Raw genomic sequence first — 18,012 nt, forward strand, 5'->3', positions numbered from 1 at the left:
CCCCCCCCCCTCTCTCTCTCTCTCTCTATGTTGCCAACTACTACTTTTACTACTCGAGTCAAGTTAAAATATCACGAGAGTCAAAACAAACAAACATTACTACTATCATTTATCAGAATGACGCAATTTAAATGATAAGATAACACGGGCTGTATAACTAAATCTAAGACTTAATCCTAAAATTAAATTAAAAATTTAATGTCTCTTCTCTAATCAGAATAGAAATAATCTAGGAATACGTATTATAATTCTATTAATATTTTTGCGGTTCTCTCTCTCCATAAAGTTGAGAAAGTTATGATAAAGATAAGATATATATTCCAGAACGGTGATATCTGAAAGGTAAGTCTGGCTAAATTTTACCCACGTTCAGGGTTCTAAGGCGCTTAAGTCTATTATAACGGTCTGTGTGCATCTTGAAACTCCGAGTAACGTAACGATCGATGTCTAATGAGATTCGCGTAAACTTACCGTCGCAACACAACTTCTCTGGCGACCGTATCGGTTCTATACGAACGATAGCGGGCGTGGTTGTACGGCGACTCGATTCCATTGGAACATACGACGGGTTGTAGGCCGGCTGGTTGGAGATATTTGAATAAAAATTATTCGCGGGCGCGGACGACGGATAGCCGGGCATTTGCGAACAGCTCTGGTCGTACATCGACGTCGTCGTCGACAGCGGCTGGCCGTACGGGGCTGCACACGAGCTGTTCTTCGTCGCGATTTGCGCCATCGCTTCCGCATATGACGGCGGTGCCATTTTACTTATCGTGGGAATATCTGGCTGATTAAATGATGACGGCATTGTTGTGTGTTGAACGGGCGCGTCACGTCACTTTACTATAGTGAGGCTACTTGAGAGAATCTGGAAACAAAGAAACGTGTGATCATCCTTGAAGAAAAATAATAGTCAATTCATCGGAGCGCGTGTTCAGAAAGTTGAAAACGCAGTTACTTTGATTAAATGCATGTTTGTAAATTTATAAATTTAAGATAAAGAAAAACGAAAAAGGAAACATCGTTAAAAGTGTAGAGAAGAGCGGGGCACAGAGGACCACCGCTTATAAAACATAGGTGAACAAACACTATCTGTTTGAAAATAAAGAAATTACAATAAACAGACAACCGCTAATAGTGTAATGACAGTAGGCATGTAAACAAACTTCATAGAGAAAGTTGTAACGAAAAAACTGCAAAAAGATTACTTTTGAAGGTACGCTTGTTAAAATATATATTAATATGTTCGTATAAAGTAATGACATAGTATTATTATTATTGTATATTATTATTGTGAAATCAAATTTCATAACGTATCCACAATACATTAAAGAAATTATGTGTATATTTACATTATTTTTACATTGTCATATATACGCATATTTTATTGTAAAGTGTGTGTTTGGGGCACAGAGATCCGGGATCGTTGGGGACACACACACACACACACACACACACACACACACACACACACACACACACACATATATATATATATTAATAATTATATATAATTATTACATATAATTATATATATATTAATATAATTATAATATATATAATATATAATAATATATATAATTATATATTATTATATATTATATATTATATATTATATAATAATATATATAATAATATATTATAATATATATAATTATATATATATATACACAATTTATTTATTATAATTAATATATATATATTAATTATAATAAATAAATACTTTTTCGTTATTATATAATAAATATATTGTTCTTATTGTGTACCTATTATTTAAAAATGAAGGAAGAAATGCCAATAAAACATTTTTTTTTTCACTTCATATGTTGCTTTCACACATACACGTATATACATATATGTGTTATCAGTGAAATGATAAACTTATTTTTATTATTCTGTTTCTACTTATATGTATGATATGCGAAATATTATCATACATATATAGAAAATCATACATGGTCCTCTGTGCCCCGTGCTTGGGGCACAGAGGACCATTTTTCTTTCCAACAATTTTAATGTCTAAAATAAAATCTCTTACAGTTATTAAACTAACACTTTGTCTGCGTATGCATAATCTTTGTAGGTATATGCTGAGCAACTTTGGGTCATTTCCTATAAGTAATAAATTTTTTATTAATCTTAGAATGTTAAGCGATTCTCTGTGCACCGCTCTCCTCTACTCTTGACTCAACGGATGTAATCCTATAAGCGTACATTTTTTGTTGACTCGTTAAAAGCAGTTACACGTGGTAATATTCTCCGAATGAGTTTGATATATTTGTGTGAAGCGAAGTGCGTGTACACTGTGGATGCATATCTCTCTTGCATACATACATTACGCCGCTGTAGTGTAGTCGGTATCGAATTTGCATCACACCCATCTTTATTGTATATTCGCGATAAGCACTTAGTTAATCTTTTTTATCGCTTCCTGTTTATCAACGTATCTTCCATAATGAGAGAAATGAACGTGTTTTGAAATATAATGATGTATTAGAACGTCAAGGAAAGAGATTTCCTGTACGTCACAGTGAATAACGGGATAAACGATTAATACGAAGACACTCCGCGTTATTGCGTACAAACAGATCCATGCTTAAAAATACAAAACTGCGGAAAAGTGACGGCAATGTATATGAGTTTTTATTCCGAGCAATATTATTACTTTGAAATTCCATCTATCGGAAATTAATGGGATTCAACGGTTATATAATGAAACCATTATTTTTTTTTGTGAATAACACAGCTCAGATTCATCAAACAATTCACGCTATCAAGCGATTTTTGTGCATTGATAAAAGATCTTAAATAACAATCGGTTAAGTTATTCACAGAATAATAATCGGTTAATCAGAACTTGAGGAAAAAATTAGATTATCTGAAATTATCTGGAATTAGAAGTTTAATCATCGATACGTTTAAACATATTATAAATATGTTTTTCGTAAAGCTGGACTATACCAAATGTAAGTTATTATAGTAAATCCGGCGATCTATTAGATATTTACAATATTTTATAATATAAAAGAAACATTTAAGTGTTACAATAATTTTGTGCATAATATTTTTAACCAAGTATATATTTCAATCATAACTCTCATCTATAGCCCAATATTGCAAAGATTTTATTGTAATTTTCACTACAATATCTTTTTCGTGTACGTGTATTTTTAACGAATTTGAAGAATATGCTTTGCTAGATTATGTTAAGATATATCGAAGAATATAGCTGACATTTAGGTCTTACAGTGAATGATAAATCTGATAACTAAGGTTAAGTAAAGAGCACACGAGGAAAAAGCAATACCTGGTATATATTGTTGCCTTCTTGTGATGTCAATGACGTCACCGATGTTTCACAGCGTGTGGATTTGTGCGGTCAGACACTCGTGCGCACCTGTAAAGAATCACGATAACTATACGGGAACTTTACGTTCACAGTTATGATATCTCAATGTCGCTTTTTTGACCTCGACATCGCGAGGAACTCTGGCAGAGTCGCGTAATTTGATGTCCGTGAGGCTAACAAAGCACTTACATATCAATGTTCTGATAAAATAACCGCGTGACGTATAGCCTTTATCGGTCATTAAATTTGAACGAGTCACTTTTTTTCTCGCGCAATATTAAACGCTCCTCGGCAAATATTTCGTTCCAACACGGCAGCAATGCTGTGCCGGCGTGCCGATTTCCTCAATCATTTGCAATTTTACGTAATGCTACGCAATTTGATCCAACGTATGCAATTCATTGCAAGTGTTCTAGCAAGCAATCCGTGCACACATCCATGTTGGAAATATTACGAGATCTTCAGTAATAGCTTTGATAATCTACGTTGTGCTACGCAATAATTCACGACGGGAGATTGATTAAAATTCAGTTTTGCTTACCTGTTATCGAGACATGCAAATATATTATCGTAAGATTAGATTATTGATATATTTTGATTCGAACAAAGGCACACGGTAATATCGAACGGATCTACACGGTGATTCAGCGCGAACTGTCTCTACGTGAATTTAATTCCGCGAATTCGACGGTAAAAATTCGACTCCAAAATGGAGAAACACTCACTTGCTGGCCGCTCATGACACGCGTCTTTAATACGCTGTCTCTGAATTGCCACCGTTGAACACTCATCTTCTGTGGAATGCAAACAGTTGTGCCAACATTAATGTTATCTGTTACCAGCATGAAAAATCACTCCCACTATAGAGACCGAAGGAGAGGCGGGAGGTTTGAATGAGTGCGCACAACACTTCGTGCGTTCCTGTAATCGAGCGATACGAGATCGCAGCTGGAATCATGCAACGTAGAATCAATTTATGATGACTTTTATGAAGACGACGGCTTTTATTTCTCAAGAATTACTTGTCAGAGTCGCTGTTTCTACTTATTCTCTTTCTTATTATATATACTTGTCGTTTATTGTCGCTGTAAAATATACATAATGTCAATCGTTCTTTCACAGAACGTTCTTTCGCAGAATAAAAAAGTACCATAACAACATATCAGTTCTCACAATTACGGAATTTTTGTGTCAACCATTCGACTGCGCGAACGAAAATCAATATTAAATTGAGTCGACATGTCTACATTAATTATGACGATCCCTGAGAGTCTAATCTATGATTTATTCATATTTGCGAGACATCTCACGAGGATTTCAATCCTCATATACGTCGAGCTTAGTCATTATCCTCGTGTATTTTAGATGGCTCAATAGTCATGGTAGAAGTCTTGTTTGCCATCCTCCCTAATTGATTCGCAACTGCCGTTATCTTCTTCACTGACGTCGCGTTTCCGTCAGTTGTGTCGGCCTCTATCGCATTGTACATGGCACGTGCGAATTTCGGATGTTGTATTAGGAAGTATATGATTCCGATGATAACGCTGACGATAACTAGTATTACTATGCCGATGATGCAGTAGGTCACGCAGTTCTCTGAAAATTAAAAATATTTATTTACGTTAGCACACGAAAAAAAGTTTGATTAGATAAATTAATTTCTGATGAAATATGAATAATATTAGAATTCCAATTGAGGTTATCGATGTTCTCAATTATCAAAACTTTTATAATTAATTGAAGCGGACCCTGACAGAAATAATAATTACATAAAATTCGAGGAGTTGTAGAAAGTCGTAAATTAATATGGATTTTCTATATGTCTATTAACAATATCATATAAAACAATTAGATTTTACATCACTGAATATTAATATCACTGTATCTATTTCAATTCTATTTTTCAGAAGAATTATGCTTCAATATGGCCTTTATCGTCCCAACAAAAGTGATGTGAAATCAGTATCAATTCTTTTTTTTATTCACTAGAACAATACATGTGCGCGCGTAGCGCACGTCATATAGCTAGTAAAAAACAATTAAAAATGTAAAATAAAAATTAAATTAAAATTAAATTAAAATATAATTTTAATTAATTAATAAGTATAGAGAGAGACAGGGAGAGACACGGAGAGACGGGGAGAGACGGGGAGACACAGGGAGAGGCAGGGAGAAATAGAGAGAGAGAGGGAGTGACAGGGAGAGACAGGGAGAGACAGGGAGAGACAAGGAGAGACATATCTCTTCTGTATTTTTTTTTCGTGACCTAACCAACGAGATGACAGCTATTTGCCTGGTAATTTGACAGGCGCAAACGACATGAAGCAAGTCGCAGCCGATATGAAGTGAGCTAAGCGAGAGAACCAATTAGCATCGCGGAAAAGCGGCAACAATTAAATCTCTACATGCCTTCTTTTAGAGAGAATTAGGATTATAGTTGCAAATTTCAAAACCATTTTCTATTTATTTACCTTACAATCTTGAATTTTTCAGTGAAAAGATTAAATTATATTTTTTATAACTCTTATTTTGCGAAATATTCTTTTTTAATTCCGCTCTGCGATAATAATTATATTTAAAGGATCTGTAACCTCTTAAACAGAATTCTGGTAATTTGGATCAGAATCGTTCATATTTCATCAGAAATTGCTTCACCCAATCAAACTTTTTTTTTTCATACAATATATTAGAAAATTTCATAAATTGTTATTAAATATTTTTATATTCTCTCATTTCTCTTTATTATGTGAACTTTTTACAAATATTTCGCGTTTAATCGTGAGAAATGTCAAGTCTTTCTTGATCTCTCCATACAGCAGAGATGTCAAACGGATGCTCGCGGAATATTCAAACAAATATCCGAGCGCATTGCAATATCTAGCTTTTGTGCTACTTGTTAATATCGCTGTTATTTGCTGCCGTATGAAGAAATGTTGCATGTATGACGGGGCCGGAATTTCTCAAATAGGATTTCAATACTATTGACGAGTTACATTTGAGTATCTTTCGAGTCGGTCGTTGTGTCTTCCGACTCAGCGTAAGATGTACCTTCGTCTCTTATTTCGTTTCCTTCGTTATTTTCGGTGATACCATCGCGGCCGGTGGTATCGTTCAAGGTCGACTTGTAAGACGGATTGTAAGCTGGTTGAGTCGCGTAAGGATTATCGGAAGATTGTTCAGAGGGCGGCAAATAAATGAAAGCAATGGGTGGTCGTTGTTTTGGTAGAAAAGGCTCCAAGCTCCCTTCATCATACACGTCTTTTTCCGTTACTTTGTCTAGATACGCTCTCTCTCCCGATAACGAAGTCATTTCTGCAAACAACAAATCACGCTTATCCATTTTTCAATATTTCGAAGGAGGAGCATAAGTACTTAAGAAAAGTCAGTATATGATTCCCTCAACCTTTTTGTGTGTATGTGTGTGTGTGTGTATATATATATCCATATGAGCGAAAAATAATATTAATATTTTTTAGAATAACCATTCAGCCAAGATATTCTTTATATAATGCTTCTTCCGTGTATATTTTACAAATTTAATCCCTAGAATATTTAGGAGCAGATACACCGAGAGAAGAAAGATCTAAGAAATAAAAAGTATTTATTCGGTGAGTACTCTCTTATAACACATTTATTTAAATCTAAATTCTTTTATTTAAACAAACAATTGCTTTCATGAAAGGTTTCAAGAAAATTTATATTTTCTTAGAAATTTAAAATATGTATTTTTTTTATTTGAATTTCTTTGAAAAATATTTTATATTAATAATCCCCCGACTACGGATAAATATTTTCTATTTGATAGATATTTTTTCTCAGAGTGTACGATATACAGAAAAGACTCTTATACTGCCGCGTAATAATTCACCCTGTCTTTACTCAATTAATTAATATAAACATACGATTAACAACGCGCGGAATAATGTGGAAATCGCGGCTCAAAGCAAAAAGGAGAAAGGAAGATTTATTGCAAATGAAAGATCGAGGAAAAAAACGGCTGCCTCGCCGTCTGGAGGGAATTTATTATCATTCCATCAAATCGCCATCCGATCGAAACGTATTCCCACATAAAGCATCGCGATATCGTCGATATCGTGGAGGAGAATCTAACGTCGCGTCGCGTTCGCATCTTCCCGACTAGAAATTTATCCCATGACCCTGATCAGGTTAACCTCAATTGGTTATCAGATCCGAATAAATAATACTATCGGGTCCTAGCGAGTCATGTAACATAGTGTAGATATTAGGACCTTATTAAAGATTCTTCTAGTGAAGTCCTTATTAAATTACTCTATTGAATCCTTATCACGTTTTGTTTTAGATTAAGAAGAGAATTATATGATATAAAATAAAAATAATTCTGTAGAAATGTATTTACTTATAATATATTATATAATTTGCCAATTTTCAGATTTTAATACAATATTAATATTACACATTATAATGCGTTGCAAACTTAAAAACAACTTCTATATTAACAGTTTCTTAGTAACTTGTATTTAATTATAAAAAATACTTTTGATAATAATAAAGAACGATTTATTTAAATCTTATATGAAATTTATGTGAATTAATTACATAAATGTTTTGCTTGCTTGAAATTGATTGTTTGAAATAAAAAAATGTAGAAACAAATTTTTTGAAAATAATGATATGAAAATAAAATTTATTATTTAAACTTATTATAAACATAAGTATATATATATATATAAATATATGTAAATATAATTAGGATATTATAAGGTATATCATATTTAGCATTACTTTACATTTACCCAAATAGATCTTTGTACAATATCAGGTAGTTGATCAAAGTTTCTAGTCGGGTTATAGAGTGTCGATTTTCGACTTCAAAACTCGTACGCGATAGATTTTGCGATTCTCCACGAGAGAACAATATTTATGGATTAGTTGAGGCCCAAGTGATGTCAGTGCTTCTCAATCGACGCGGCAATAACGCGGGCGTGACGTATCACTGTGTCCGTTGGTCGAGTAGTTCGCGTGTGCGAAACGCGTGTGTAGCGCGTGAGGAGCTGAAATGCCGGGAGGACAGAAGAGAGAAAGAGGAGGTCGCGAAAGGGGAAAAATAGGTCGGCGTCGGCGAGGTTTAATCAATGGTTTTGGCGCCAACCGAGCGTCGAGGCGCGTGTGTCTGTAAAAAAATGCATGAGCCGTTCATATAACGATGGAAATTCGGATTGCCATGCGCTTCACGGTAGCGCCTTCATCGTGAATGCATTCTCTCTTTCTCTCTCTCCCTCTTTTTCTCTCTCTCTCACTCCCTCTCTCTTTCTCTCTCTTTGATTTCTTCCTGATTCACTCGCGAGCATGTTGTGCATCTCGACTTCTCTCCGTCGCCCGTCGCACATTCACGCACTCCCGTTTTATCGCTCGTCTCTACTTTTTCCGTTTTTTGTTTTCTTCTTGCGAATGACGTCGTTGTCGCGCGCCGCTTCGGGAGTCACTCTGGCGCCGAATGTGACACTCGTCGCTGTGACTCGCCGACGCTCGATGCGCAAAAAAGTTACGCATGTGACGTCGTGTCATCGACCGAATCAAACTTCTACCTATAGAACGATGGATATGCAGCAAAAAGCTGCACGTGTGCGTTTGATCGTTTTTTTTTTCATCTCTTTTTTTTGAGAGAAGAATCGACGACGAGTGTAGAGATTGCGTTGTCCGGGGATATGGCCGACTTGATTCGACAAACAAACCGGTTATATCCGAAATGGGTAACATTCGTAGATTCTTGTATCACGCGAACGAGCGTATCCGAATTGACTGTATAATTATATTAGAGCTTGTAATTATTGTATAATTATATTAGACTGTATAATTATATTAGACTTGTAATTATATTAGAGCTGCCTTTTCACCGTATCTCGAGCCTGCGAAAAGCGCAACTTTCTCCTATTAATACGGTTGGGAAAGAAAGTAATAAATAATTAAGTGTGTAGAAAAAGGAGGAAGGATTCTACGAGCGTAATGCCAAGAGGTTACTCAACGTTAATGTATTTGGAAAAGCAGTAACAGCGAGCAAAAATTTTTCCTGACGAGCTGTTGTTACTCTGTTTGCGTGTGAAACGCGTCGACGCATCGCGCATTCTTAGAGCAGAATTAGCCGCGCTAATGGAATATAGGCCATTATTTACAGTTATGGACCGCTTGATGAACAAAAAGTAACGTCTATTTTTATTCATGAGACGAGCCAGTGCGTAATCATCAGTGCCAGAATTTCTTCGTCGTATTGCGTCACGCGATCGAGAAAAATAATTTCGCTCATAGGTAATCCTCTTTACGCGAGAACACGGTGAAATTTGCAGATGCATTTGTACGAATAAAAGTTTCATTCGCCAGACGTCGAGGTGAACGGACGACAAGAATGAGATATTGTTCGCACTCTAAGCGAAAATCGCGTCGGGAACTGAATTTACGCGGTGCAATCAGCGCGTCGTATTTATTAGAGAATTTTGTTGATCAGTCCGGCTAAGTACACGTTTCCAGTGTAAGAAGATCGTTTTCTGTTCTGATTCATCGACAAAACAGCTAATTGAGACGACCGAGGCGTGAGCGCAGGTGTTGCATGAAAATGAAGAAATTCCACTTCGGCGAGCGCGCGCACCTACACTTACGTACTTATCGTTAATGACCGCGACAAACTGAGCATTCAACACAAAGACGTCACTAATGACTCACGCGCTTGCACGTCGGTGCTATTGAGTGTTTACGAAGCGGGAGGTCACGCGTCGTTTGAATGTTTATTTCCTTCCGTAATCGGTCTTGCTTGCCCTACTTGCGTATTACGGGTCTCTCGCTCGTACTGGGTCGGTCAGAAAGTTCGTTCGGGTTTTCTTGCGGCAATTAAAACTCAAAAATTAAATATTAAGATGCAACCTTAATCAATAATGTATGCACCGCTTTTTCGGACGAGCCATCTTCTAGCTAGCTTCATTATCCCGTCAGTGTAAAATTGGGTCGGTTTTTCATTAGAGAAGTTATCCAAGTGAATTTTGACGGTCTCAAAAAATTGATACTCTTTACTGTTCAAGCTGCTTTAAACGGAACAGAACCCGAAGGATTAATTATCTTAAAATCAATAAATATTTTTTTGATGAGTGTCATTAACATATTTACTTGAATCTAAATTCTCTTTATTTAAATCAAATATTGTTTATCTGATTTAAGTAAACAATATTTGGTTTAAATAAAGAGAATTTATATTTAAATATATTAATGGCACTCATCAATATTTATTGATTTATTGATTATTGAAATATTTATTGATTTTAAGGTAATTTTTCCATGTGCACATATAGTTACGCGTTATCATGATGAAAAACAATGCTTTTACGATTCGCCGAAGGTGCAAGTCAGGAGAATATTTTGGGTCAACTAAGACACCCTAATTTCCAGTTCAAAAATTTTTTCCGGTTTTTTTCAAAGACACACTGAGGGAAAAATTATCTTAAAATCAATAAATATTTTTTTGATGAGTTTCATTAACATATTTACTTGAATCTAAATTCTCTTTATTTAAATCAAATATTATTTATCTGATTTAAGTAAACAATATTTGGTTGAAATAAAGAGAATTTATATTTAAATAAATATGTTAATGGCATTCATCAAAGAAATATTTATTGATTTTAAGGTAATTTTTCCATGTGCACATATAGCTTCGCGTTGTCATGATGAAAAACAACGCTTTTACGATTCGCCAATTCCGAGGTTTCTCGTCGATCGCTATCTTCAGTTGGTCCAAGTTGAAGACAGCATTTAGCAGAATTGATAGTTTCATTGTTTGGTAAGAGCTTATAATATATACTATTCCCTTCCAATCTTACCAAACACATAGCATGATTTTTTATGGGCGAAAGCTAGCCTTGGTTTGTGCTAATGGAAACTTGTTTCTTTTACCTATGACTTTGCAATCGCAAAATATCGCATATCTTTAGATAGAACCACGCTCTTTACGCGATTTACATGACCACGGGTGAGGTGAGGGGGGAAGTAGCTCTCACAACACAGTGATAATATACGATCTTAAAACGTCAGAGGTCACGCTTCCGCGAGACATGGGCGTCTAACGTCGTGGCGCCGGAAAATGTACTCAGACAGGCTGTCGAACGCTGAAGCACTGAATTCACGCCACATAATTTCCGGGTATGAAGGCGGTTTCTGTCAGAGCGCGCAGGCAAAACGGCAATGCGTGGCATTTACGGTAATTCGCTACAGCCGTATCATCATGCAATGACATACATGTCGTACATACACGTCGTAATACTGAATGTTAAAATCAACGGTAAATTTTCTGAAAAAAAAGAAAAAAAAAAGAAAAAGCCAAAAAAAGACAGCTGGACAAGCACACGGCAGTTGCGATGAAACGTCCCGGTGTTAAAGGAACGCCAAAGTGGAGGACAAAAATGTCGATAACGTAGATCCAAATTAATAGTTATCACATGAAACTTGTCTCATGTAAGATACTCAGATTTTTATTCAGAATCAGATGCAAGTTTTTCAGTTGAATTATGTTATACGTGATATATCTTACAAATTTGTATCTGTAATCGCGATTTAACTGAAAGACTCTCATCTAATTCAAAGACTCATATTTCTAGTTATTACTTAAAATTCGTCTCAGATATTCAGATTTCAATTTAGAGTTCTAGATATTCGATTAAGACTAGGCCTATAATAAATATTAAAGCCATTATACTGTGTATTTTTACTTATATAAAATATAATTTTTACTTACATATAATTTGTTACTTATATAAAAGTGTAGTCATATAAAAACACTTGTCCAATTAATACACATACGCTTTGTAGAAAAAAATTAATATTTTGTCAGTAAATTTTTCAAGTAGGGTGGTAAATTTTTCAAATAGAGCGATTCAAGAAGAATGCGATTAAAATTAAACCGCGGAGTTTACGAGTTCAAGAACACTGCAATACACGGTAATCGAATTCATCTGTCGTTTGTCCTCCTTTCAGCTCTTACAGTATACAGGGTGCTTCAATAAATGTGGCCAATCTCTTAGGGACGTATAAATTAGATGAAAATAACGTCAAAATTTCATTGTTTTTTCTCAGCACATTATTGCTGAGAGATTTATTTTCGAAGTTAGAATCTAAAAAGCATTTCCTATAACTTTTATATATTGCTTACCAAATTCTGGTAAATTTTCATATTATTTCTATACTGACTAGAGCATTCTCTCTAAATTCCTTAATTTCCAAACTTTAAGGCTAGTAGGATTTTTTTATTTTTGAAGACTCTCTTAAATTTTTTAGACCTTTCTCCAAAGAAAAAATGTTCGATTTCGAAGAAGCAGTTAGTTTTTTAGGAAAACGCGTTTAAACGATGAAAGCTGAAACTTTATTCAAACAATAAGATAATGATGTTGCGTGAGATAAAATTGAATTAATTAAGAAGAAATTAATTGAGAAATTAAATTAAATTAAAAAGAATTTAATTTAGAAGAAATGTGCATTTGTCCAAAATTATAACAAATCATAACACTGTAAAAATTTTTGAATTAAATTTAACATATTTCACATATCCTGATTTATTCAATTTAATTTTTATGTTAATTTAACACAAGATAAATACATAAACAGATAGCGCAAATAATATCCCAGAAATTAACACAAAAATGTGACTTGGACGCTATTGTGTTATTCCAACATTGAGAGAAATTATTTGACAAGAAATTAACAAACATATATTTTCGATCAAAATACCGATTAATTTTTATGTCCGATTAGGAAACATTCAATGAGAAATATCGGTTTATAATTTTTGATGAAATGCCATTATGATCGAAAGTATTTGATTTGATCGGATATAAATATTCATCGGTATTTTGATCGGAGATATCCGTTTGTTAATTTTTTATCGGATAATTTCTCTCAGTGAACATTAAAAAATAGTAAACATGAATTCAACGCGGAATAATGAAAATAACACAACGACAGTATGTTAATAACACGCGGACATGTTGAAAATTTAACACAAAAATACCTACGCAGATTGATTTCAACACAAATGCAAAATGTTTTTTTACCGTGTACTATTCTCTAAGAGAGTGTCCACCTTTGCTAAAACGCCCTGTACCTTCCACTTAAGCATACATGGCGATTGCGTGAAGGATGTCTCGTTAATTCTGTTGAACTACGAGATCAGCGTATTGCAATGGACGTTTCGATAAAAATATTTTCTCTTTTCTTTGTTAATATCATTGGAAGCCCGTTTTGACGTGAAAATAATGAGGTCACGTATCAACAGTATCATGGCGGTTCGTTAGTTTATTCGTTCAATCTGCGCGCGATTTGTTATTTAAATTATAATTTCAAAACACGTCTTTGCGCGCTCGACGCGCTTGCAGTGAAACGCGTGCGAATTCGCACGGCAGGCGTGTGCAACGCGCAAATTCCAGGCCGCTTCTTCGCATTTACCTCTCGGCGCGTTGTTTGCGCGCTACGTAATGCCGTCAAGTCAGCCAACCTAGCGATTTCTATTCGTTGCTAGGCGATCGGCACGCTCATACGTAAGAAATTCAAACACCAGAGCCGGATTCGGGAATGCGCAAAATAAGCATATGTCATAACCGAATCGCGTCCGACGGCGAAAACACGTTTCACATTAACCTCGAGTCGTGTGTATTCGAATCATAGGCGGCATCGGTGACGTAGCGCTCCAACTTTTCGAGCAGTAGTTTCAACGTGATTATCATGCAAATTCATTTTTGTAAGTATCTAGTCATCAAAGTATTTAATGCAAGTCATAAATTTTCCCTTTCTCTCTCTCTCTCTTTCTCTCTCTTTCTCTCTCTTTTTTTCTCTCGGCACTGCAGCTTCGAAGTGAAGCCGTGCTGCGAGGTCGCGCAAGATCGTTCAAAGAAATCGTGACGATTCTCTTGTCGACGATACTACCGATTCCACTGCAATCTCTGGCAAACAACGAACGGAACTGCACATTAGCCGCGCGTCATCGGGATTGATTTGTATGCTCGTGATTTCTTTCTCAATACGGTGTCGCGCGACGCGGACAGTAGCCAAACGCAACCGGTGAGAGGCTAGTGTGAACAATACTGGCCGTTAACTTGGCCGTCTCGCAAATAAAATGCATGCAATTGTCGCGCGTGCGTTGGTGCCACGTCAAGGCCGCGCGAGCGTTGCACATGCGCACGCATCTTTGCATAGTGCGTACTACGGACCTGCGGGACCAGAGCGAGAAGAGTGACGCAATTGTCAACTTGAGACCCGCCGGGACCGGATTAGCTTATGCTAATCGATTCAACGGCGAAACTTTCACGAATCAAATCGATCGGAGCTGAAAACGCGGTGTAATCAGGCGGGCGAAAATTTTCGTGCGATAATTAACTAATTTTGCTTACTGAGGAAGACGCGCCGACGTGGTGTACTATCGTGAGAGAAACGTTAATAGCATTATCTTATCTTCAACGGGAATTAACGACGACGCGAATTCTTAAGCGACGTTGCGTCTAAAGCGCGATAACAGTGGTGTCCTTCTTTTACGATGTGTAAGCGGATTAAGTGTATTACGGAACGTTAGAGCTGAATCTAGATTGCGTCGACATCGGGACTTTCACGGCGGCGCGAATTGTGTTATCGCGTTCTTTAGTCCGGAGGAAACTTCAACGTGTAATTCATGTAATTCCGACATGAAAGAAATTCACGCTTCCCGCCGTGTAATACCTTCCCTCAAGCTGTACGCACGACGTAACAAGAAAGAAACCGAAGGAATCATTAGCCAGACATCCCTTTCTTTCCGGGACAGTCCCGGTTTTCGACCCTTTGTCCCGGATTCGGGCCAAATTGTGCTGGTTTATCCAGAGGATGTTTCAAATACTTCTCTTTCTGATAAAGAAAGACTTTCTCAAGAAAATTCACAGCCTGGTAAATATGTACAGTAGCTTCGCTCTCCTTTCTCTTCATTTTAATCCTGGAAGCCTAAACACGGGTAACACTTACCAACTTTTCAAGCGTGACCGTTCTTAAAAACGTGTCTTTTGTTTTTCATTGTAATTTTTTTCAACTTTATTGAATCGTACAAAGATATTAATAGATTTACATTACTCAATGTTTTTACGTGGATTTAAGAAAAAGAGGAATAAATTTACATCATTTTTACGGAAGTTATGAGAAAATTAAAAATGCACATAAAATTAACCCAAAAACCCATGTTTACAGTTTATCTAATTTGTTTATGTTTAGGATTTTAGGGCTAAGTAAGAATAATAAATAAATTGTTTTATCTTAGCAATAGTCTCTATTTTTGTGCTGTATATAGCAGGCCTTCATTGTGTTAGATTATAATTTTTCACACATATATATGTCTATAAATAAAATATTATTTTACATATAATAATTATTTATTTATTTAATAATGATATATATGTATATATATATATATATAAATTATGTTATATAAATATAATAATTTTCAGCGATATTTCTTCCTCTTCTTCCCCCAGTTTCATACATTCACGAAATGTCACGGATTTGGGACAAGGAAATCTGGTCATCTTATTAATATATTAAATTGTCTTTGCAAATGGCACTTCGCTAATGAATTTTTTCCTCGTTCGTTTATATATGCATGACGCATTAAGATATGCAGTCGTTATCCACTTTTTTCTCTTAGGACAAATAACAGAGTCCGGAAAAGAGTCGAAAAAAATTATACTTAGTGTGCCAATCGGCGAGATTACCATATGTCGCGATGACAATATTGGTTAATAAAAAAAGGATATAATTTTCACGAAATGTCGCAGTAATCAATTTTCAAAGGATATTAGTATTGGTATTGATAGTATTCGTACGCGTGCAAATATATTTTACTGATAACAACGGATTTATTAATTTATGGTAATAGCTCTAAACCGCTATAGCAACAAACTCGTAAAATTTCATACGTTTTATACGCAAACACTAATTATTGAAATGCCTGAAAACTGCACAGAACAATTATTGCCGCGCGTAACAAACGTTTCAAGCAAATGAAAAAGATCTCTTTCCACGAGAGGAATTGTTTATTTATGGCGCCAAAAATTGGAGGGCTGACGATACGATGTTATCTCAATGCGGAACGGTTTAAAGGACAAAGGTTAACGTCAATCGAAGTTTTTTTTTAGAAGCGTGACGGCTCTACTGCTGGGACCAGTTTGCAAAATGGCAAAACTATATAAATGAGCGTTTAATTTAACGTCAACAATTCTGGTTATTCAACAAATCAGAAAAAAAGAATGATTAATATAACTGCGTTGTTTTAAACGCTCTTAGATGTTTATCGGGAAAGAGAGTGTGCACTAAGGAAAAATACTAGGGAATTTATTTGCAGAATATAAAGTTTATTCGCAGAAATAAATGTTCAAGTTTTTTTATTTCAGCGTGCATATGTGTGTATGTGTATGTGTGAAGAATCAAAATAGAAACTAAGATATTAAATTGAATATACGTATAGAAAATGAAAAGGCTAATTAAAAGTATTCATGAGCACCTTAACGATGTATTACTAAATTACGTATATAATAGAGAGAAAATCACAACGGCGTATCTCTCAGGCATTTGCGATCTTAGCTCAGCTCAACGAGCCGATTCTCGTGTTACACGCGTTCACGCTTCTTGGAACTTAGTTCTCTTCTAATTATAGTGCGAGCTACATTTTACATCGCTTAACTCGCTACAGCTTTACTTTTGATCATCGGCAACCTTTTGAACTCACGCAGACACTGGGACGAATTCAATAGCGCGGAAAAATGGTTCGAATTAAAGCGAGTTCCATCCTTTCGTCTTCCAATTCTCTCTGTCGTCGCGAGTGAAGGGGATGCGAAATGAGACACCATTTTTGTCTCGCGATTGATGCTTGATAAATGGTACCACGTGGAGTCCCCGGAGGGGAATCTTTGCGCGCGATTAGACATTTAAGCCTGATCAGCAATATGCTCTTTGCTTCCTGCTCTTTCCTCTTTATCTCTTTCTGACTCAAACCTTAAGCTTTAAGCCAGAAAAAGATAGAAAACAAGAAACTGAACGCAAAGAGAGTATTGTAGATCAGGCTTGAGCTTCCCTTCCCTTCTCTCGCGCGCGTGCTCTCTTTTTTTTTTGCTTGGAGTTTCTCTGTGCGCCGACTCCGCGCACAATTTTCAGCCGCGCGCAATATTTTTGGAATAAAATGCGCGGTACCGGTGGCGTCGGCGTTTCCTGACGTTATCCAGGAACAAATGGACTTTTAAATTGCAGCCGCCGCCGACCCTACCTGTAGGTTAGTCGGCGCGTGGTCGTCGCAACGGCCGCCGATAACGGATGCAGCGGCGTGTCCGTGTTGGCCCGCGACAAATTCGTGCCATTATATCTCCGTGTTTAACTTCGACGCGCGCGCGTCGCGCGTGCCCCGTGCTTTGTTCCCACCGTAATTACAGTGCCGCGACGCTTAATTTACGTCGAAAGCTACGGGCAACGGGCGCGTTCCTACCAGACAGACCGCCACGATTGATCCTCTGGTAGTACCTGTGAATTTGTCGGTTAATCAGCGCGCGATTGCACCGGTGGAAAACCCCCCGATTGTTCGGGAAGAGAGAGAGAGAGAGAGAGAGAGAGAGAGAGAGAGAGAGAGAGAGAGAGAGAGAGAGAGAGAG

At 36.3% G+C, this 18,012-nt stretch overlaps 3 protein-coding genes across 11 annotated transcripts in view; 1 reads left to right on the forward strand and 2 right to left on the reverse strand.

Moving 5' to 3' along the window:
* LOC116850056 overlaps positions 1-4,213 on the reverse strand; it is a 6,547-nt gene extending 2,334 nt beyond the window's left edge. The window contains exons 1-3 of one of the 2 annotated variants that reach the window (XM_032827864.1): positions 4,075-4,213; positions 3,308-3,397; positions 472-868 (exon numbers count right to left, since the gene is read on the reverse strand). In XM_032827864.1, coding sequence (XP_032683755.1) covers positions 472-808 — 337 coding nt within the window. In that variant the 5' untranslated portion in view covers positions 809-868; positions 3,308-3,397; positions 4,075-4,213. The other variant, XM_032827865.1, reaches the window with a different exon arrangement.
* Positions 4,214-4,333: 120 nt separating this feature from the next.
* Positions 4,334-18,012, reverse strand: part of LOC116850053 — a 21,058-nt gene continuing 7,379 nt past the window's right edge. For 3 of the 8 annotated variants that reach the window (XM_032827853.1, XM_032827856.1, XM_032827851.1), the window contains 2 exons: positions 6,398-6,661; positions 4,334-4,945 (listed from right to left, as the gene is read on the reverse strand). In XM_032827853.1, coding sequence (XP_032683744.1) covers positions 4,689-4,945; positions 6,398-6,661 — 521 coding nt within the window. In that variant the 3' untranslated portion in view covers positions 4,334-4,688. Of the gene's footprint in view, positions 4,946-6,397; positions 6,662-8,124; positions 10,509-13,416; positions 13,775-13,807; positions 13,954-13,999; positions 14,453-18,012 lie in introns of those variants that run through there. The other 5 variants (XM_032827854.1, XM_032827852.1, XM_032827855.1 and 2 more) reach the window with 5 other exon arrangements.
* The window catches only part of LOC116850055, a 19,105-nt gene continuing 15,060 nt past the window's right edge, over positions 13,968-18,012 (forward strand). The window contains exon 1 of the mRNA XM_032827861.1: positions 13,968-14,099. Within this exon, the coding sequence (XP_032683752.1) occupies positions 14,084-14,099 (16 nt within the window). The 5' untranslated portion in view covers positions 13,968-14,083. The remainder of the gene's footprint in view (positions 14,100-18,012) is intronic.

Source organism: Odontomachus brunneus, unplaced genomic scaffold, assembly GCF_010583005.1.
Source record: "Odontomachus brunneus isolate Ranch 3 - 2012 unplaced genomic scaffold, Obru_v1 Obru_scaffold_133, whole genome shotgun sequence".
NCBI classification, from domain to species: domain Eukaryota; kingdom Metazoa; phylum Arthropoda; class Insecta; order Hymenoptera; family Formicidae; genus Odontomachus; species Odontomachus brunneus.